Here is a 22,955-nt window from a genome sequence, read left to right as displayed (position 1 = left end):
AGCTGAACCAAAAAAAGAGTCTGGTCATGATACTTCACGCCTGGGTTATAAATCATCCTGGTAAATGAGTGGGGCAGTGAAGAGGGTGCAGGGTGCAAGGGAAGAGGAGAAAGGGAGAATATATGCATGAGATGAACCTGAAGAGAACAAGAAAGAATCGTATCTATCACTCATCTGAGATCAGGGGAAGAATTTACGCACTTGCATAAATAACTTGATAAATATAGAGTAAGATCCTGGAGTGCTGGTCCTCAATACAAGACCTTGTTTTTTTCTTTTAAACTTTTCCAAAGAAAGTTTCAGAGACACCAATCCAAGAGTTATGTTGTATAACCAAAGCATTTCAGAAGAGTTTTAAAAGGCACTAAAAGGATAAAATATTTAGGGCCTGCAAAAAATTCTGCAAGAAAGTTTTGAGGATAATCAAATACAGAATCAAGGGCACTTTCAAGAATTTCAAGGTCTCTTACTCGAGGACAGTGATCATTTAACCTTCATCCCTAAAACTAGAAAATAGATTTATCTAGTTTAGAGCACCTCATCTCAGACATGTGGAAGAACGTTTTGAAATAACAGGCGATGAAGTACCTTACCAGGTCACCAAAGATGATTACTACACTGTCTTTGGATATCACTACAAAGACAGGAGGCTGCTTTTTTAAGGGTTTAATATAAACATGCCTTAAAGCACCGAGGAGGAATAGATGGTCGATTTAGAGTCTTCTCCAATTCATGGACTCGAAGTATATATAATATGTAGTGGCTTTAGCATTTCTTTGAAGAGTAGTTGCTAGAGAGGAATCAGGCATCATTATTCTAGGACAGAAATGTCATGTCATGTCATGAAACTCTGGCATAAAAATTCCTTGACTGATCCAGTTTTCTAACCTCTCTTCCTATTTCAGAGACTTTCTGAGGACATATGACCGTGAACCTGCGATTTAGGAGACAAGTTGATCTGGCACTAAGCTCCAATTTCTTTTCCAATAAGACAACTGAGGTAAATTCAAGAGGGAATAAATCATGGCCCCAAACCAGAATCTTACAAAAAAAAAAAAAAAAACGCCATCACTCCCCTGACACTTTATTTTCAAAGGGCATATCTACTCACATCCTATTTACAGTACACTTACTTGGGGAAAGATTTAAGGTAAATAATTCAGTTTTTAAAACTTATATTTTATTACTCTCATGAGAAGAAAACGTGAGTTTTCTTCTTTTGTAGTCCAATACATTATATTTGTACATTACTGTTTGCAAACCCTACTATGATAATCTCCCCACCTCACCCCAAACAGCTTGGTAAAACCACATTCCACTTTATCCCAGTTTGTCTTCCATTTATATTTTAATAGAATAATTTGGTAGCACATTCAAAGGCCTTCCCACTAGTGAAATAAGGATTTGCTAAGAAAAATCGATTTATAACTTGCCTTCATATGCATCAAAGACAGAAACAGTTATTAAAGTCTGAAACACAGAAACCGTCCTCACACTCAGAGAAAAACCAGTAGGGGAGTACCGGAGACAAACAAAGGGTTAACACAGCTGATTTCCGGGAGAAGGATGGGAACGTAATTTTTTTAAGCAAACACCTAAAAGGAAAAAAGTAGTATTTTGTTTCCACCTCAAGAAATTGCAGAGAAACATGAAGCAAATCACATCACTGGAATACTCAATTATCTTAACATACTAATTAACTAAATGTAATCAACCTACTTTCAGTCCTGTCTTCACCTGCTGTAATATTTCTAGTGCATTGCCACCTTTAATCCTCACAACCGGTAGAACATTAGACAGTCTGCATGGTGCTTCAAAAGGAAGCAAATAAGCACAGAATTTTGCTGATGGCAGGAATTTCTCATGCTCAGGGCATATGAAACAACAATATGGAAATAGCAGCACTGACTGTATATTTTAATTATTCTCCACACCTATTTTGCAAAAGAGACTTAAAGTTCAATTAGGTAATATGATGCTCAGTTATGGTTATTTCATAAAACGGAGCGCAGACACTCATTTAAAGTAGTAAATATGCAGTCATGGTAGAATTAAATATTCATGAAATCAAGAGTGACTGGAAAGCTGAGGATATCGGGATATTAAAATTCATCATAGTTTTCACAATGTAAATCCTGTATGTATTTGTAAGGCACCCCGGTCGTGTCTAGAGGGTGTTCAAATTCTAGTTCCTTGGTAGACTGCCATTTAAATAACAATATTGATTTTGGAAGATAAACAACAATTTTGATTCTTAGCTCAGTTTCAAAATGCAAAACAATTTTGAACATTTGCAAATCCAAACTTGTTAAGTGAGCCTGTCTCCAAACACAGAACAGCAACATTCAATGTGATCTGGACATATTTTGGGCATTTGTTTAATCCACTAGTATCTTACGGAAGGTCCAACAGAAACCACAGCAATCTCCATGGAGGAGCACTTTATGAGACACAATTCATTTCTAACAAGCAGACCTGCCTATTTTCCCATACACTCCTTAAGTGAGCAAAGATGAGAAAGTAGATTGACTCTTCTTTGGTTCCAATATTCTGATTTGTTGAACCAACTTTTCCTCAATATTAGCAGACAGTTTCGAAATGTATTAATACACATAAACACTTTATACAGATACAAAACAACACTAACCTCCACAAAACTAAACTCCAAGTGTGTGTGAAGACTGCCCAGAGGCAAAGCTGTAATAAATACACCCTACTAGTATTACCAAGGCATCTTTTTCTATGGCATTTCCTCTACTTTACAATTTTCTCAGCAGAAGAAACATCAGCACCAGAGAACGGCATTTGAGCCATTCCTTACCGGAATCCAATTACCTGAAGAACTCCTCTTTCCACAGTAAGTAGCAGCTATCCCCTGGTCTACAATGACACAGCAGGGCTGCAAAAGATTTTTAGGGTTTATCTGCTGCCAGGCACTTGGTCCCTGCTCTCCCAGGCAGGAGGATGCCAGGTGAGGAGGAGGACCTCCAGCTTAGAGCTGGGTTAAGCAGTGCTCTCCATCCCGCAAATGAGTCAAACTTTGCTCCCATTGTTATCATCCTTCAGGTTGATGTCACCTCCCTCCAAGGAGTCTCAGAAGCCACTTGGCAGCTCCTGAAGACATGTTTCCCCTAGACCTGTATCATCCAAATGAGCCCCGGTTGTACTGTGAGGGCAAGCAAAGGTCTCAACACTGCTCTCCGGAGGTGCTGTGACTGCCCTAAGCATCACGCCGCATGTACCAGAAGACTTTCCTCTGCACACACCGCTGAACACCGAAACCAGGGCAGACTTCTGCACACGCCTTCCAGTTCGGAAAGTCACTGTCGCCCACGGATTCCCTTAAATCCCACGCCTTCTCCACATCTGCCACCCCCACCCCCACACAGACGAGGGAAGGGGGTTGGAGAGCGGAGGAGTTAAAGTGACAGCCACTACTAGAGCTCCTTGGTTTTGTTCAAAAGGTGTCACAGCGCCAACACTGTGGACCTACCTTGCTCTCTCCTTTCTCGCCGTTGGGTCTCGTCTCGGGATCGTCGCTGTCCTCAGCGCCTGCACTCTCGGCGGGCAGTTCATCCTGAGCCAGCTGCTGCTGCTGCGGCCGGGGCTGGGGCGGCTGTGGCGGCGCCTGGCAGGCTCCGCCAGCCCCCTGGGAGCGGGGGATGGGCTCCGGGCGCGGAGAAACTCCCTCAACATCCATCTCCATCTTCCCATTCACTGGAGGGCAAGACAAAAGCGGAGCGGAGACTTGGCAGCGGCGCCCGGCGGCTCCTCAGCTGCTCGCGGCACGCATGGCTCGCCTAGGAGGGGCCCCTCCCGCGCGCCCTCCCTCCTGCCACCCTTCGCCCGCGCTCCCCGCAGCTGCGCTCGCCTGCTCGGCTCCGGCGCGCGCGGCGTCTGGGCAGGGGAGCGCGAGGAGCGGTGGCCGCGTGTCCTTGGAGCGGTGGCCTTCAGGCGCCCCCGGCAGTCCGGCCAAGCAGAGCGCTCGCTGCACGGCGGCGGCAGCGGCGCCTCCCGGCCGCGCGCCCAGCCCCGGAGCTGCTCCGGGACTTGCTCTCCAGCCCGGCCTCCTGTCTCCTCGCCGCTTTCCAGCGTCTCCTGGGGCCCCTCGGCGTCCCCCTCCCTGCCAACCTCCTGAACAAAGTTGCTGAAGAACAAACCAGATCGCCGGGATTTGCCCGGCGAAACTGGCAGGAATAGGGAATGTCAGGTGTGAGTGAAATCTACCATCCCTGCCAGCCGACCAAGCGCCAACCCTCACCCTTGCCCCCTCCCCAACGCAAAGGAGCCAAGAATAGGAGCGTTTTCCGACCTGTGCGAGGTGGTGGCGGCGAGGACTAGAAAGAGAGGAGCACGCGAGGGGCTGGTGCGCCCACCCCCACCCCCAGGTGACCCTCCGCGCTGGCCCTGGTCCCCCTCCCGCCCGCCCGCCCGCTGCCGAGCGTGTGTCGGGCTCAGTCCCTCCGCGGCGTGCGCGTGTGTCTCCCAGAGCTCCGCTCCCGGGTCTGCTCCGCCGCTGGCGGCTCCGCACCGCGCAGCCCTGCATCAGAGAACCGGAGTAGACAAGGAGAAGCCAACGGCAAATTCCGGGCAGGAGATCGACCTACCCTTGCCTCCGGCCCGATCGCGGGCTAGAACCGGGAAGGGGTGGGGCCCTGAGGGGATAGCGAGGACGCGAGTCTCACGGTGCGCCGGAGTTTGGCGCAAAGGTCGGCAGTAGAGGGTCGGTGGGGGAGGAGGAGAGAGAAGCGAGAAGTCGCTGCCAGGCATTTACTGCAACGTGCCCCGGGGTGGGCGCCAGCTGGGCGCCGTCTCTTTCCAGTGGCGAGTTCTCCTGTCCTGGAGGAGCGTCCTCAGCAGGGCAGGTCTCCAGGAGACTCTGGTGGTGGTGACCCCAGGGGCAGGCGGTGAGCTGCGTCTATAAATATAGAGAGAAATGGCGAGGGTAGACTTGGAAATTCTTAATCGGGGCTCACCGTTTAGTCAGGTGATCAGAATGACTTCTAAATTTAACACCGCTTGGTCCTGGGGAGCAGCTTACAACTTCACGGGAACTGCTACTGCAACTCTGCATGTCCAGGACGGACCTTCAAGCAGCTATGGCGAGAAATGGCGGGTTATTAAGAACCTGTTTAATATTAAATAGAGCCTATTGTTCCGGGCTTTGAGTTCCATAATGCCCCCAAATGGATCAGCAGATAAATGAACTATTCATGCATTTCTTAGCAAAGAGTGGCTTTTTCTCCCTGACATATAAAGTATCACAGATAACACTTCCCTAATGAAACTGGAAAATTGCATTTGTTCATCTCATGTCTGCTTTGCATTAATTTAAACATAACTTTTACATATCAAGACACACCGTCCCAATAGATGCAATACACAAGAACACATCGTTAGGTTTTATTCTGCAATGCAATATCTTAATCTCTGACGTTGCATGTAAATGTGACACAAATTAATTGCCACTTTAATGGGTATAGACAGCCAATCTGTATAATACAGTGTGAACATGCTTTTGGAAAGGAAAATAGTTTAGACTGAATTGCCCATGCTCTTTTTCTTCAAATTTTCTAAAAACTAGATTTCAAGTTCATTTTCTAAATTGGGAACTTGTTCAAAATAAAGTGAACTCACTTTAGTCTGAAATTCACTATACCTTTAAATAATACTATCACCCTGTATGTAGTAATGTACCAGCCAAGAAAATATAGAGCTATGCACTCCTCCCCAGTACATGGTAATAAACCAACAATTCCTATAAGATTTTTATGATAGTAAATTACATTGTATGTGTAATGCGTTTAACTGAGTACATAGTAAGTGTCCATAGTAAGCAACCAACAAACATTGTTATACTGAGAACAGTAAGATGATATTAATTCCCATTTGGCGTTCATCTGAAAACCTGGATTTACAAAGAAAAAACTATCAGTTTAAATAATCATTTAAATTTTCTAAAAGATATTTGGTACCTTCAGAGAATGAAGCCCCTTCTGAAGACAGGAAGAAAGTTAATAGTGTTTTGTGCAATAAAGGTTCGAATTTGACAGATTTTTCTTCTACAATGTAGAAATAAAAATCACATGTCAGTTCAGAAAGGAGCAGGAATAGCTGACTGGTAAGTTATTATTCTTCCACGGCTGCCACTTCCAAAATGTGTTTGGGAACTTCTTTCAAGGCTTAAATGAAGATTAAATCAAAATAAAGATACAATACTTCAACTAAATTTGTTCTAAATTTAGGCATGTGCTTTTAAAGACTCATATTGTTAAATGCAAATATTTTTCCTTTCTTCTACCCCTCTATTTTTTGGGTACAGATTTTTTTTTTTTAGCATCTGTCATAAGTAAATATGGACTCGGAAAATATATTACATTTCAAAACTGTTGATTGCACCTAATTATGCATGTAAATTGCTACTTCAAGCATGCAGACAGCTTGCAACATTTTGAAAATTTTGCCCTACGAGTCATCTGAGGTATTTGTGTTACTATTTTGCAGTTGCCTTAAATGACTCTTCATTTCCCAATTAACTTTCCATTAATGATGGGTCTATGAATAATTCTGATCTTTTGGCATCTTTCAGATGATTCAAATTAGTAAATCAGCACTTCTAACAAAATCATTCTTCTTCCTCTATATACCAGACCACTGGATTTTTTGAGTCACTAAGATGACAGTTTACAAAACGTGTTCTGGGAAAGTAGTCAATCTAGCCCCTTGCTACTCAAAAGTATGGTCCGTGAACCAGAAGCATCTCAACATCTGGGAGTTTGCTAGACATGCAAAATGTCGGGCCCTACCCTAGACCTACTGAATCAGAATCTGTATCTAAGAAAATCTCCAAGTGATTCCTATCACATTCAAGTTTAAGAACCACTGCTCTAACACATCACATGGTTGGCCTTTCTACATTATAATTGTTTGATACTATTTCCCTAAAATACTACTCAGAAAGACTTACTAGGAAAACACAATTTAGCAAATTTTTTTCTCAATATATTGTGTTCCTCATCCCCTAGGATCTTAGTGTTGCATAATGAAAAGTTTTACAAATTAACAATATGTCTATATCATATATCTCTGGTAATGAATAAGACATGCACAATTTTCTAAAATCGAAAGGCATTGCCAGGCCCAGTGGCTAACACCTGTAATGTCAGCACTTCGGGAGGCCAAGACTAGAGGATCGAGGATTGCTTGAGGCCAGGAGTTCAAGACCAGACTGGGCAACATATCGAGACCTTGGTTCGACAAAAGGCATTAACCTAAAAAGCATTTTATCTTGAATAACAAACTTTATGCAAATATGTGGAACTAGTTCCTAAAAAACTTGGTTGCTCTTGACCTTCTACGAATCTCAGCACAGTTTCTTTCTGCTGAGATTACTGATGTCTTCTGTTATGATGGAAGCAGAAACTGACAAGTTTGCAGCTGTACAATGACAATCTTACAAAGCTACAATAATTTGGAATAAATTTGGACTAAATTATGTGCCCCAATATTTTTAGGAACTATCAAAAATCATAACGTTAAGGAATTTGTTTAAAGCACATTCATACAAAGATCAACAAATTGTTACTTTAAAGGGCTATCCAGTATAGTAGTTCTTACCTTTTAATGTACATGAAATCACCTGGAGAATGTCGTTAAAATGCACGTTATGATTCAGCAGGTCTGAGTTTGGGCTGAGACTCTAGATTTCTAACAAACATCCAGGTGAAGCCAGTGCTTCAGGACCTCGGACCTAAGAGATTTTCTGTATAATTATCAATGGTTCTCAACTTGTAATTACTTGGGGAACTTTTTAAAATCTTCAATGCACAGACTACTCCCCAGACAAATTAAATCCAAATATCTAGGGTGAGATCCAAACATCAGTAGCTTTTAAACCTCTCCAGGTGATTACGATATGTAGCCAAGATTGAGAATCAGTGCTGTAAGTCAGCGATTCTCCAATTCTGCTAGGGAGCACAATTGTGCTGGGAAGACCAAGGGCAGCAGCATCTGGGAACTTGTTAGAAATGCAAATTCTAATGCCCATTCCACACCTACCAAATTGGAAACTCCAGAAGTGGGATCTAGCAATCTAGATTTTAGCAAGGCATGATTTTGATGCATGCTCAACTTTGAGAACCATGGCTATGATCAAAGATTCTCAATGATTGCACATTAGAATCACCTGAGGAGTGTTCAAAAATAGTGATTCCCTCCCCCAATCAATTAAATAAAAATCTCCTGAGGGTGAAATCGCTCATGTTCATGTTTAAAAGTTCCCCCAGGTGATTCTAATTGTGCAGACAGGGTTGAAAAACATTTCTATAGACTGAATTTTTATGTATGCAAATTGGTGTTTCCATGGAGCAGCAGTTTCTTCTATGCTGGTTAAAAAATCCTTCCTTAATCTACAAAAGTGGAGTACCTGGAAAGGTAAATTAGAGTACTATCCCAATTATCATAGATTCGAATTAGTGTATTCAGCATTTTCTGATGAGCCATTTTTTTCTTCTTGGTAACATGACAGCAGCTTCTGCTTTCTGCAACAGGATTTTGATGTGAAATGACTCAATTTCAGGTGGCTCTGAGATATACCCTGGCATCAGCCTGCAATGACTAAAGGTTCCTTCGTCAGGTTAGTTAGCCATCTTTGGGGATGCCATTGTAAATCAGGTAGCTGCTGTTAAAGGCTTAAGCACCATGCTACCCAAAGCGCGGTTCATAGATCAGCAGCATCAGCATCACCTGGGAGCGATTATGAGTGCTGCCTCTCAGGCCCCACCCCAGGCCTACTGAACCAGTGTCTGCACTTTAAGATCCCCAAGTGATATATATATATGTACTTAAGATTTGAAGAGCACAACTGTAGCATATTCCTGTGAGATACAGAATATCAACCAGCAACCCGATCCTAACTCCTACATCTCTTGGCTCTTCATAGATCTACACCCGTTCTGAGAACCTTGTAGAATCCTTATGGACAAAGTTCATATTGATTAGAGGAATCTGCAAGCATCCTTCCCTCCATTTTAACCTTTCTGTGGTTAGCACCACTGTCTGATAGACCTTTCTGCAATGATGGAAATGTTCTATATCTGTGCTCTTCACTAAGTAGCCAGCAGCCGTATGTGGCTATTGAGCAAATGAATTATGGCTAATGTGACTGAATTTTAATTTTATTTCATTTTAATTGATATAAATTTAAATAACCTCATGTGGCTAGTGTCTCTATGATTGGATAGCACAGCTCCCGAGTAATCATCCTTCCTCTTCTCAACCCTTATTCAAGTTCCCAGGTTGAACACCAGCCCCTCCTGCTCAGCTTTTGTATGTGTTAATCCCCAGCGAATGCACCAGGATGAAAAACATCTGCCTTGCCACCTCATTTGCATAATAAGTAACATTATGCTTATTATTTTGAATGAGAGGAGTTTAACTTGAATTAAATGCCACCAAAAGTTGTCAAAACCTTTTTCATAGTATTCATAATTGTGTAGCTTTAATTTTACAGCCTTTTCAAACGTCAGCAGACACGGATGCATTTGGAAATTGCCTTAAGAAAAAGAGACAAAAGACTGCAAATGGATTCAGAGTAGAAGACACATAAAGACACCCCTTCCCCCAGCATCTTGTTGGTGCATAATGGAAAGTTACGTACATTGAGTGCATCTATGTTGAAAGTAAATATCAAAATTTGCAGATTACTCTCAAAATGAAAAATGAAATACAAAAAAAGAAAAAGGAGAGATCATGGAGTTAGTACCAGAAGATAGCAAATGAAATTCAAAATAGAAATGTACTCAACAATTAGTCTGGATGTAAATATCTAATCTGTGGAACCAATGGGATGAGATTGGGCGGGGCGGAAACAAAAATACTCATGATTTGAAGACAGAAAGCAGCCCCCTCAAGTCTTCTCTTCTTCAGGATAACAGCAACCGAGATTATAACAGCACAGCCTACCACCTATTAAGCGTGCTCTCTTCACTGTCCCCTTCAATAATAGCAGATTCGTATCTCCTGTAATCCCTTCAATAACCATGCAAGGTGGGCATGATCAGGAAAGACAATATTCGGGAATTCAGATTATTTTAGTTGACACACCTGAGAAGAGCAGAATAAAAATAAGCAAATCCCTACTTGAAAGGGAAGAGGACAGTGTGGTCAGTCCTTCCCTTTGATTGAAAAAGGATGTGCATCCCTTCTAAGCTGAATTAGCCGCAACCTTTCTCATAAAAGGAGGCTAACACGAGGAAAATATTTCATCGGGGTCTGTGCCTTGCCCAGCTGCTGATTTGGTACTGTGTGATTCAAGATCATTCCCACAAAGAAATGTGTAGCTAAGGGCAACAGCCTCACTTCTGCAGGATGGTCACTTCATAGCAACTGAAACCAATAAACAGACTGCTGTTGTCCTCAGGAAAGAAACTCCAAGGGACTTCAGACAATACGATTTCAGGAGGCTGCCCAGGAGCTCAGACACTGCTCGAAACATCCTGACTTTCATGCAGGCATCTGAAGACCCACCTCACTCAGGCTCTCCTTTTTTTCAGAAACTGAGGGCAGTTTCTTCATAATCCGCATCCATCCACTTCAAAAGGGAGGGGGCGGAGTGAGGATAAAAGAAGACAAATGTATTTACTCCTTTCAGTGATGAATGGAAAGGGCCAAGCTCAGTTTTGTGTTTCTACAGTTTTGCTGATATCCCATGCCTGACAATACAACTTAATTAAATTAACCACAAACCTAATAGTTGTTCTAGGCAGTCTTTGGAGGATTCGCCATCCTTTACTTGTTCAAACATTCGTGTTTCTTAAACAGATGACTAAAATTATAGGTGTAGTTTATGGACACAAGAACTCCAAGAAATTCTGAACTTTAATTTCTGGGTACCTGGAAATTTTTCAGGTCAGTTCAGTTTTAAGAGCAGTCACAGTCTGCCCAGGCAGTATGGGAACAATGCTGCCTTAGAGAGCTGGCCCATTTGGCTTCCTGAATCTTGGGCGTAATGTCGGCCTTGCTGAGCTGGCTGTGGACGTGATTGGTGCTTCTGAATGCTTGGGTGGTGCACTGAGGAATGCACTCCCTCCCCTGTGCTCTTCTACTTTTGATCATTTCTGTGCCCTGTACTTCGATTTGGGCTCGATTCCTAGTCTGGGTTCCTGGATGACCCACTAGGCATCTTTGCTCCATCTCACTACATTTACTAGGATCCTTGCTGGACACTGGAGCCACAAAGATGAAGCAGATGGTAGCCTTTGCCTTGTAAAGAATAGCAATACAGATACATAAGCTATGCTACCAAATATAATACCATGACAGCACCAGAAACAAAAAAGTCAATACAAAGTACTCGCCCCAGGGGTTTCAGCAACCAGAGTACTTTCCCTGTGTATCCTATAGAAGTCTGCAAGGGAGCACCCAGTAAATAACCCACCTAAGTTCTTAAACTGAGAAATAAAGCCAAAGAATATGCAAGGCCAAAACATGGCCTCTATTACTGATAAAATCTAGGTTAGAGGATACAGCTTTTATCTGTAGGGAAATGGTCTTCCTATTTCTGAACACCAGGTTTGCACAGACAAATCCACTCAGTTACAGCAGTGTGGGCATTTGCCCTTCAGGCAGCTGGCTCCCAGGAGATGAAAGGAAGAGGCCAGCAAACTCAGTTCATTTTTTCCCAAATTCAGTAGGTAGATAAGATACTTCTCCTGGGGCAGAGGGCATAAAAGAGAGGGGCCAGGAATATTGCACTAGTAGAACTCCCTACACATGGAAAGAAACATCAGATGTGGGGAAGAAGTGTTACTTCTCCCACGAAAATTCTGCTTCAGTTTCAGCCCTCTATCCCATATCCCATGTCCCAGTCCCCCTCGTTGCTTGATGTCTCCTATGACAGGGAGGAACTCTGGGTTTCTACTGTGGACAGCTGCATTCCTTGCCTCTTGTATCCACTCACTGGTCCAATGTGCCCTCTAGATCACCATCAGCTCTACCAACCACACTCAACTCAATTGCAGAACTAACTTATTGGGTTCTAGACACAGTTGGTCAGAATTAACATTCGTAATACAAAACTGTTAAGAATTAAACTCCTGACCCAGCTCTCATTAGCATCATGCTCCTGTCTGCTGAGCAAGCTGGAAATTTTATGGAAGTATAAAGCTTGCTGAGGAGGTGCCCTGGCAAGTACCTTTTATCTTACAAGCGCCTAATAAATATTACATTTTCATAATTTGGCTTTTTAAACCAGAAATTATCTTTCATTCCCTTGTATAGTATATTTTAGAAGACCCACCTAATGCAGTGCCTTGTACATGTTGGGTACTAAATAAATGTTTGAGAATGAATATTAAAAACCTTTTATGTGAAGGCTTAGAAATGACTTTGCATCTCATCTTGGAAAATTTAGTCTTCAAAAAAGTAAAATAAGAATAGGCTATTTGGAAGCTAGGTTTTCCCCACGCATTTACTCTGATCACGTTTGTGTCAATTTCACTGAAGTATTGTAGGAAGTGAGTAACTAACTTTGCACAAGTATCTTTTCTGAGTCTCCATTTCCTTATTTATGGAATGAGGAACCTATAATTCCTTTCAGGTCAAAGCCTCTGAGATAACAATCGTAGATATTTTTCTGACCAGTTAAGTGCACACTAAAAGTATCACATAATCAAGTGAAGACAGGAAAACTTCTGTAGTTTTTAATGGTATGCTTTCATTCCCATCTATTAGATAGCACATCTCTTCTCCTATTTCTAGATATGGCCATTGGTCTCCTGGTCCTTATATCCTTTATCTGTACACTTTTCATTTTGAAACCAGAGTATAACAAATGTGTACAACTACATTAAGTAATTAGGTGAGACATTTTGAAAACTGGGAATTTAAATGTAAATATGAAACACAGAAGAAAAATAATCTGCAGAGTCAGTAATAAACATAATAAATGATCTCCTAGGGAAAACCTGTAAAGTGTGGATGATGAGTTACAAGGTAAATGGATATATTTCTAGAGAAAAGAGAAGGACCACTATCATGGATAAATTGAAATTTTGGTGGGTGATATTTACCCTCTTCTTTCTTTTCTTTCTTTTTTTTTTTTTTTTTAAGAGACAGGGTCTCACTCTGTCACCCAGGCTGGAGTGCAGTGGCACGATCATAGCTCACTGTAACCTCAAACTTTTGGCCTCAAACAATCCTTCTGCCTTAGCCGCCTGAGTAACTAGGACTACAGGTGCGAGCCACTGTGTCTGGCTAATACCTTTTAATACTGTAGTAGCCTCATGTGCCTTAAGAATATCATACATGCTTAGAAACTAAGGCGTAAGTAAATGCCAACTGTTTGCTTCTTCTCACTACTTCTCTTTTTGCCCCTCAGCACTCAGGCTTTCAGCCCTCTGCTCTGTTGGCACTATTCTGTGTCACCAGTCACCTCTCTACCACAGTGTCGATGCCTTTGCAATTCCTTGGTCTACTCAGTCTGTCCCATATTCACTCAAGAAGCTATACAGTCTTGATTCCCTCTCCTGTTCTGACTAATGTTTCACCAACTCTCTTTCTTACTGTTCTTTTCCTATCCATCTCCAAGTGACCTGTACCACTTCATGTGTACCCTTTCCTCAGAGAGCTCACAAAACTTCAACTTCTTCATCTCGGAGAAGTAGCATCTGCTATTAGTCAATGGTGAGATTAAGGAGAGCATTAGACATTTTACATATAACATTCCTTTTAATTACCATAACAGCCCCTTTGCAGCAACCATTCTTGGCCCCATTTTATGTGCAAGGAAACAGAGGCTCTAAAAATTCAGACAGCATCCCTAAAGCCACAATCCTCATGGTAGCAGAACCAGGAATTTGAACTCAGGCCTGACTCAAATTTCATGATCCTTTCTCTCTATATATGTATATCAATTATCTATTGCTATGTAGCAAATTATTCCAGAACTTAAAGCCCTAAAGCAATAGTCATTCATGTTGCTCACACATCTGCACATCTGCAATTCAGACAGAGCTTGCTGGATTTGACATGCCTCTGCTCCATGCAGCATCAGCTGGAGCAGCTCAATGTGGGCTGGAGGCACCACACTGAAGATGGCTCACTCGTGTGGCTCACAAGTTGGTACTGGCTGTTGGCTGGGAGCTCAGAGGCTGTGGGCCAGGGGCCTCAGTTCCTCTCCATACAAGTTTGCCAAAGTCTGTTTGGGCTTTCTCACTGCATGGTTGTCTTGGGTCCAAAAACAAAGAACCTAATAGAACAGAGCAGAAATGTGAGGCATTTTATGACTTAGTCACATAGCATCATTTCTTCTATATTGTGTTGATAGGGATGAACACAAAGGCCCATTCTGGTTCAAGGGGAGGGGACATAGACTCTACCTCTTGATGGGGAAGTAACAAAGTACTAGAAGAGCATGTGGGATAGGAGGAAACACTGTTGTAGCCATCTGTGGAAAAAACAAGGTGCCACATCTTGACTCCTCTGTAAATCCCAGCAATAAAGATGACTTTCATGTCTTTATCTCCAAGCCCTGACATCTATTCTGAGGCCAGTTCCACACTTCTGATTGTCTATTAGGATTTTTCAGGAACCAAATTCCCAAAGGTCTTCTTTAAAATCAAGTCTTGGTCTATTTTTTATTATTTACATTATGAGCACCACTCTTCTAATCACCAAAGCTGAACAGCTCATGTGTAACTTTGGCTCCTGCTCCAAACCCCCCACATCCAAGCAGCTGCTGAAACCTATTAATTCTATTTCATTAAATGATTCATTTGTTCATTTATTTATTTTCAAAAAACATCCATTTAGTACCTACTGTGTATCTGGCCCTGAGTTGGTTATTATTAGTTATTCATGATGGAGATATCATTGTATGTATGCATACATGTATATGAAAAAATATATACGTATATTGTACATACACACACACACACACATACACAATAATGTGTTTGCTCTCAAGTAGTTTACAGGCTTATGTGGTAAGAATAAAATATAAGAATCATTATAATTATTATACTCTAAGTAAACTCAGGGTGTTGAGTTTGCAAAGAAAAGAAACATAAACCTAGATTTGAAGTGAGTGAAGAGTAGGAGAAAGGACCAGAGAAGATGAAAGTGAACTCTGATGCAGTTTAAAGGAATAGCAGGAGTTTTATTCCATCTGAGCTCACACTTCGTGAACAGAAATCAAAACCAAACCAAACGCTATGCCATTTCGTTCAGGACGACTTGAAGTTGGTCTGCCAAGAGATAGTTTCTGAAGCACTGAATGATACTCAAAGCTAAACCTTTGTTCAAATATATTTCTCTGTAGACTCTTACTGAATGTGTCTATCCTATACAAAGTTAATTAATTTAGTTGAGAATAATCAGTATCACTGAGCATTGTAGTGTTTAAAACTCAATATAGAGAGATTTTTTAAAAATTCTTTATGGGGATTTGAGAGAGCTTTTTAAAGGAAAAGAAAAGAAATCTTTCACAGTCTAGTGTGCTGGTGTTTCGCCGGCTTGCTCTCAGATCCATTCCTCATGGTTTGTTGTGTCCCCTGCTCTGCTCAGTGTCACGGGAAACTACATTTCTGGGCTCCCTTGCTAACTCATCTCTGGGTAGTTTCAGTCCATGGAAGGCACTGGTGGAAGGAAGACCACAGTGTGCAAGGAGGGGAGAAGCTGGGCTATTTCTTCCCCTCTCTCTTGCCCCAGCTACATCTGGCAGCAGCTGCATCTCCTCTGTCAGTCGCCCCAGGTTTTGCTGGACAGCACCCTCCTTCCCCCGTGGTTCTAGCTCCTACCACATGGCCCCGAATTCTGGGACCAGGTAATACGCCTTCTTCTCTGTGGAATTCTAGCCCTGGGGTGGGAACAGTCCCCTGCTCTCCTTAACCTCTGGTGGCCATCCCATGTGTGCGTGACCAATTCTATCACAGTCCCTTCCACTTGAAAGGCTACAGTGGTGGTGACTGGTTTCCAGACTAGACAATGACTGATACATCTAGCTAGCTCATTTTTAAGTTCTTTTTAATTATGGTAAAATACATATAACATAAAATTTACCATCTTAATTATTTTAAGTGTATAAGTCAGTGGCATCAAATATATTCACACTGTTGTGCAAAAACCACCACCATCCATTTCTAGAACTCTTCTCATTTGCAAAACTGAATCTCTGTGCTCATTAACAACTCCTAATTCCTCCCTAACCCCCACCCCTGGAAACCACCATTCTGCTTTCTGTCTCTATGAATTTGACTACTCTAGGTGCCTCATACAAGTGGAATCATATTGTATTTGTCCTTTTGTGACTGGTTCATTTCATGTAACATAATGTCCTTAGGGTTCATCTATTTTATAGCATGTGTTGGAATTTCATTCCTTTTAAAAAATGAATAACATTCCATTGTATGTGTATACCACATTTTGTTTATCCATTCATCCATTAATGGATATTTGGGTTGTATTCACCTTTTGGCTATTATGAATAAGGCTGTCATAAACATAGGTATAAAAATATCTCTTTGAGTTTCTGCTTTCAGTGCTTATGGGTATATACCCAGAAGGGGAATTGCTAGATCATATGGTAATTCCTATTTTTAATTTTTGGAGGAACTGCCATACTATTTTCCAAGCAGCTGCAACATTTTACATTCCCTCCAACAGTGTACAAGGGTTCCAATTTCTCCACATCCTTGCCAATACTTATTTTCTGTCTTTTTGATAGTAGCCATTCTCATAGGTGTGAAGTAGTATCACACTGTAGTTTTTACCTCACTTTAATGCCCGAATTGTTGTCTTTGAGTTGCAAAAATTATTGACTCAACCATGTCATATAGTAAGCAATAAGCAAGATTTCTAGCATTAAGTTTATCGCTATTAATGTTTCCATGGCAAATTTAAATAAGAGCCTTACCAGCACCCAACAACTGAGGCCCAGTGAGGATTTCAGAGTCAGATCGGCCTTCTTCAAATCCCACTGAAGCCACACACTCTATGACCTTGGGCGATTTACCTACCCCTCTCTCTGATCTCAGTTTTTTCATCTATTACGTTGTGAATAATAACTCCTGCCTTGTACAGTTAAAAGAATAATATTTTCCCTTCATATTTACTTATATTCCCAATTCTTAGTTTTAAATATTTGATGCTTCATATCTTGCTAGCTTGTTTATATAGTTAAAACTTCATATGCTTGTGTTGGTGCAGTATTAATAAAAAGAACTGAAAATGTGCACATGTTGTTTTCCCTGGTGGCTAAGCTTCAAAAATGTGGTTAATTAAGAGTGTGATTTCGTGATGTCTGACAAATTATAATTTTAAATCCTAGCTGTACTACCAGTAAATATATGACTCTGGAAAGTTAACTAAATTAATTTCTTAGAACCTCAATTTTACCATCTGTTAAATGGGGACAATAACATTTTCTACACTTTTGGGTTGTTGTGACAATTAAATAACAAAATTACATAAAGCTCTTACATATCACATTTATAACTGTGTATTAGGTATTATTAGACTCCTTTTGAATTGAAAATTTAAAATGTTAGTAGATCCACTGTTGAAAGATCCTTTAAAACCCTTTTTTGCTATACAGAAGATTTTAGTTTGGTTATATTTGAGGACATACTGATGAAGACTACTTCTGCCCCAATTTGCAGCCCTCACCTGGCTGTTCCCAACTCCAAGGCACATAGTAACTTTGTATTAGATTAGGCAACTGCCTGTGTAGGTGGGTGGACAAGTTCTAGGGGCCTAGTCTTCTTTCAGTATGCTCACATGTTGGAACTTCATGGCACTGTGGTTTTTGTGTAGCACAGGAAGTCAAAAGTCTGGATTTGGATTAATAACACAAAATGGAGCTTCTGTCAGAACAATGGTCTTCTTACAATGGCAGCACTTTTGCTCAACTTTGGTCTAAATCCCTTAGGAGTGCGTAATGAACCTAATTCATTCATTTCTCCTTACCTAAGAGAGCAAATGAAGCATAATCTCTACCTCATTCATTCATCCATTCATTTCACAAAACTTTCTTTAACACCTGTACCAGACTTTACGAAATACACCAAAAATACAGATATAGAAGACATAGTTCCAGCCTTCTAGGAGCTTAGGAGACTGATAATCAGCACAAGGCACTATGTGAACCCATGGGGGAAGTGTCAGGGAGGAGGTGGTGGCTGGGCTGAATCTGGAAGGGTGAGACAATGTTAACATGGAAGAATAAAGGGAGGAAGGGAGTGTGCCATTCAAGGTAGAGAGAACAATGGGTACAGAGGCAAGAGGATGACAGTAAGGTGGCACATTGCAGAGCCTAAAATGTATAAAGGAGAAGTGAGAGGTCAATGGTAAGGTTGGCTGGGTCATGAAAGCACTTCTTATCATAGTAAAGAGTTCAGACATTAGACCAGGCAGGCTGTGGAGGAATGATGGTGGTATTTTAAGCTGGGAATAACAAGAAGCAGGAGAATTCATGACAACCCTCCCTATTCATGGAGAAGGTTAAGATTAGGGGGCAAGGAATTCAACAAGGGCACCATAGCTATAACTGCAGCAAGAAATAAGATTTTGAATAAGACAGTAGCCACAGAAAAGAAGAGAAGGTGCTGGATTCTAGAGGGAATAACAACACATAATCAACAGAACTGAATGAGTCATTAGATGTACCTATTGCTTCTAAATTAAGAATTCCAAGATCACTGAGCAGACTAGACTATAAATATCCTGACCACGTGTGAGTACATCAAGCAAGGCTTCAAAAGATGGCCAAGGTAAGAGCAAAATCTATGTGCCTTGTAGTCAGATATCAACCAAAGCTGACCTATTTTACATCAACTATGCATTGGAATGTCAGAGGCCAACACATTCTTTGGAATTGTTGAGAGGGAAAAAGAAAGAACCCATACCTTTAAGGTGGTGCAAATTTTTGCTTCTGTGTTTACAGTATTACTTATTTTGAAAGCTCCCTTGAGTCTTTTATCAAGAAACTAAGAATGTGCTTTTGTGTCAAAGCTTAGATATTCAAAGACTCTGTTTTTCATTGCTGTTAAGCAACTGTTCCCCTCAACCATGTCCAATCAATGAGAATTTATTTTTAAAGATCTCCAAAAACATAATATTCCCTAACCTCCTTGAGTAACCCATTCTAGGTCTTAAAATTCCTTGTATGCAGAAAACTCTCCTCACATCTGTGGTAACTCTCTCATATGGCCAGGTAAGCCTCTCTCTTCTCATGCTACTTGGAGTATGCTGAAGAATCTCTGTTTTATGAACGGCATAGATTTGCATTTGACTGGCTCTTGTGAATGAAAATGACTTCTCCCTCAGAGATCAACACAAGGTGAGCTATACTAAATGTAATTTGCTGCAAATTACACTTCCCAGGTTCCACAGCTAATCACTCAACATTTATAAATAAGTGAATTTTGGTTTGCAGTGGGAGAATTAAAGACCCTGAACACCAATTCTGGAACTAGACTTATTGTCATTTTGTTGCTTCACAGTTTTTATGTCATTCAGAAAAAGGCAAACTTTTGGAAGTTTATTGTTGAAAGACGATATTTTAGAACATAGTTATCATATGTCTTATGGTAATTCCCCATGCCTTAGAAGGTCTTAGTAAGCTAGAGGACTGGATCATTCCATAGACAAGTGTTGGCCACATTTAGGAAGATATTGGCAGGCTGGATAATGGATGACTGAAATTCAGAGTTGGAGCCCAGGGGAAAAAAAAGGAGGATTAAGAGTGAAAAGTAGGGTCAACTCAAGGATGGAAGAAGAAAGGAAGCACGAGCTATTTTTTTCAGTAAAGGCATTTGGGGCTGCAAGTGATGGAAAACCAACTCAAACTATTTTAACAACAAAGGGAATTTATTGGTTCTTGGAACTAAAATATGTAGAAATAATACAATTTCTGGAACAGTTTGAACTGGGCTCTGACTATGTCACTATTATTCTCTTGGATCTATTTTTCTCTGTTGTTTCATCTTTGTCTTCAGGCTGATTCCATATTCACTGGACATTAGTCACATACCCTGCCATGAATAGGAAAATGCCACAATCTGATTAACACAGGCCAGTGATGCCCTGCCACTGGATATAGGGGTGGCGGTCAGTCCTGCCAAACCATGAGCCTGCCACAACAGAAAAGGAATGAAATAGATGCTAGAGAGGTATCAATGCCCACTGCAGTACCCACTACATCAGTGGTCAATGACAGCAGAAGGGTGGAGCCAGAAAAGAGGGAGGCAAAAGCATTGGAAAGCAAAACAGACAAGGCACCAGCACCAGACTCAATCCACTAGGCACAAGAGAACCTCACACTGGAGCAAAGCTAGCCTCGGATGGTAGAATGATTATATTCTTGCTGTCGTGGGTTCCTAAGAATAACTCCTTAGGAAGGTTTGAAGCCAACACCTACATTCATGACAGCCACTTCCTGATTTTAATTATTAAGAAAAGAACAATGATGTTGTTATAATATGAGATAGCTCCTGGCAGTATATCACCACTCTAGAATAAGAAAAAGAGGGGTTCATTCTTTCAAGCAACTAATGTACTATTTAATAAATGTCTGCTCTTAAGAACAAAGTAGAACTCTGAAACACTAAACATTTCATTAAATAAAACAGCTTGTTTCCTAAGAACTGTGCTATGTGCAGTGACAAGATGTTCCAGTACTGACTGATTCCTTTGATAGGAACAAGAAGTTCACACACCAATATTGAATAAGGAAGGGAGAAGGGTCATAGACATTGGGAAAGTACATTTTAGAAATTATCAAGGTCTGAGTACAAATACCACATATTTTGTTTTTGTTTATATCAAGAAAGTCCCTCGGTGAATAAATCAATTAGTAAATATCTAGCACAGTGCTTGGCAAGTAGTAGGTACTCAATAAATGTTCGTTGAATTAGAGTATTTATTGAGTACCTTGTAAGTACCATGACAGGCATTGATGGTAGTTTAGCAGGCACTGTGCATATCTGTTGGCAATCACCATGCTTGAATACATGGAAAGCTTTTATTATAAGCATGTGAAACTCTCTGCTTGAGAGAGATACTTAGTCCACACATGGGAGCATCTCTCAACCAATGATGGATGGGAATGATTGGTTAAATACCCCAGCATCTTTGCCCCTCAAGTAGGGCTGCTCTGAAGCTTATTCTATGCTATTTCACAGAGGTCCTGAGTAGGACCGAGCACCAGTTGCTCACTTAACCTGAATATTAATATATGCTTCATGGGCTTCCTACCCTTCCTTTTCTCAATTTCCCACTCTCCCACCAATGATTCTTGAGATCACCTCCTAAATAAACCCTTTTTGCTTGCAACTTTTTCTCATGACCAGCTTATGGAGGAACACAACTTATGACAATGGCCCTCCCAACATCATTCTCCCTTTCTTCCTGGCTAACAGACCCCAAATATTTTGAGGAGAGGCAATAAGCCTAGCCCCAGGACATTTATTATTATTGAGATACACCAAATATAAAAATCTCATTTTCAGGTTCTGCAGCCCAATCTTGCAGCTACACGGGAATGGTATGATCACTCTAGGCAATGAAATGTAAGCAAAAAGCTGATGAAAATTTTCTGGGGAAGCTGTTGTTCTCCTGATAGGAAGCTATACATGTGACTGCCTTTTTCTTGCCTTGAATGTGATCATAGTGCCTGGAGCTGCAGCAAACAGATTTTTCTGGCCCCAACATCATTGACTCACTTAGCCAACAAGAGCAATGGCCCATCTCTGAGACTTCTTGTTATTGGAGAAGATAAAGCTGTATTTGTTTAAGTCAACTTCATTCATATTTCTGTTATGTGCAGTCAAAAGCAATCCTAACCAGTACAAAATACCTAGCACTATGTTAAGGATTGATAGAGATCAAAAAGGAGAAACCCATGATTGTTCCACTGGGAAGTAAAAACTAAGTTACATGATAATTAGATCATTTTTTATTAACTGTAATGTCATGGGTATGATATTATAGCTTGTTCAAGCACAGGTTGAGTAACGAATTGGGACAGATTCAAGTACTATAGAGTGTTTGAGACTAAAGGACATTTTAGGTCCCTTCCAACCTTAAGTTTCTATCATTCTCTTACTATAGAGAAAGAAAACGTCAGAGTAGTGGTCCCAGCAGTAATCCCAAAAAGGTTCAGATAAGGAGAGAGGAAAGAAATGGGCCTTGGAAGGTAGATAGGATATTAATAGAGTGAAATAAAGAGCATTGCAATTAGAGCAAGGAGCTGGAAATATATGCTACAGAAAAACTACCTACGACATGAAAATCTCATAGCTGAAACTCTAAACTTGGGCCCTTCCTTCCCCCCAAAATGAAGAGAAAATGCAGCTGGATGATGAATTTCAATTTAGATGTAGATATAATAGCTATTTTAGAAGAGCATGTTTCAACTGGAATATCTGCTATGACTGAAATCATGTGATCTTGCTTTTAAACCCTCTTAGGAAATCTCAAAATTCGCTCAATGGATAATGACAAAAGTGTTAACTTTTGTAACACCACTCTCTGAAGATGGGACTGGGATGTCATCAGGTGTGATGTTAAATGCCAAGCTGAAGGAAACTAGAAGAGACTGATGCAGTGGAATTCAACAATGCTGGACCCCTGAGAGCAGCCTGTTGTCACTGCTTGGTTTCACAGCATCTGTAATTCATTAGCTATTCCTCAACTAAACTCTGTGAACTTGATTCATTTCTTTTTTAATGAAGAAAGAGAAAGAGGATCAAGGGATGAGCTCAAGGTAACCAAAAAAAATCTTTTCAGTAGTGAGATAAATAAATGTTATCATGAGTCTGAAAGCTAGAGTTCTATGGTGGGAAAAAATACATGATCTCCGCTAATCTTAACGAGGACCACTGACTGCATAATTACAATGGTAAAAACTAGTAATATCTATATTTTACAAACTTCCATCACCTATGTTACCTCATTCA

At 41.0% G+C, this 22,955-nt stretch overlaps 1 protein-coding gene across 1 annotated transcript; it reads left to right on the top strand.

Annotated features, from left to right (window-relative positions):
- Positions 1 to 3,499: 3,499 nt before the first annotated feature.
- On the top strand, positions 3,500 to 5,146 carry LOC105810524. Its single transcript, XM_012644520.1, is given in 10 exon segments — positions 3,500 to 3,810; positions 3,813 to 3,920; positions 3,923 to 3,992; positions 3,994 to 4,069; positions 4,072 to 4,114; positions 4,117 to 4,146; positions 4,149 to 4,205; positions 4,718 to 4,785; positions 4,787 to 4,907; positions 5,037 to 5,146. Coding segments are annotated over 10 exon segments (831 nt in total). The 5' UTR covers positions 3,500 to 3,662.
- Positions 5,147 to 22,955: the final 17,809 nt, after the last annotated feature.

The sequence above is a fragment of the Propithecus coquereli genome, unplaced genomic scaffold (genome assembly GCF_000956105.1).
Source record: "Propithecus coquereli isolate 6110/MARCELLA unplaced genomic scaffold, Pcoq_1.0 Scaffold214, whole genome shotgun sequence".
Lineage (NCBI taxonomy): Eukaryota > Metazoa > Chordata > Mammalia > Primates > Indriidae > Propithecus > Propithecus coquereli.
This window is presented reverse-complemented; position numbering and strand designations above follow the sequence as displayed.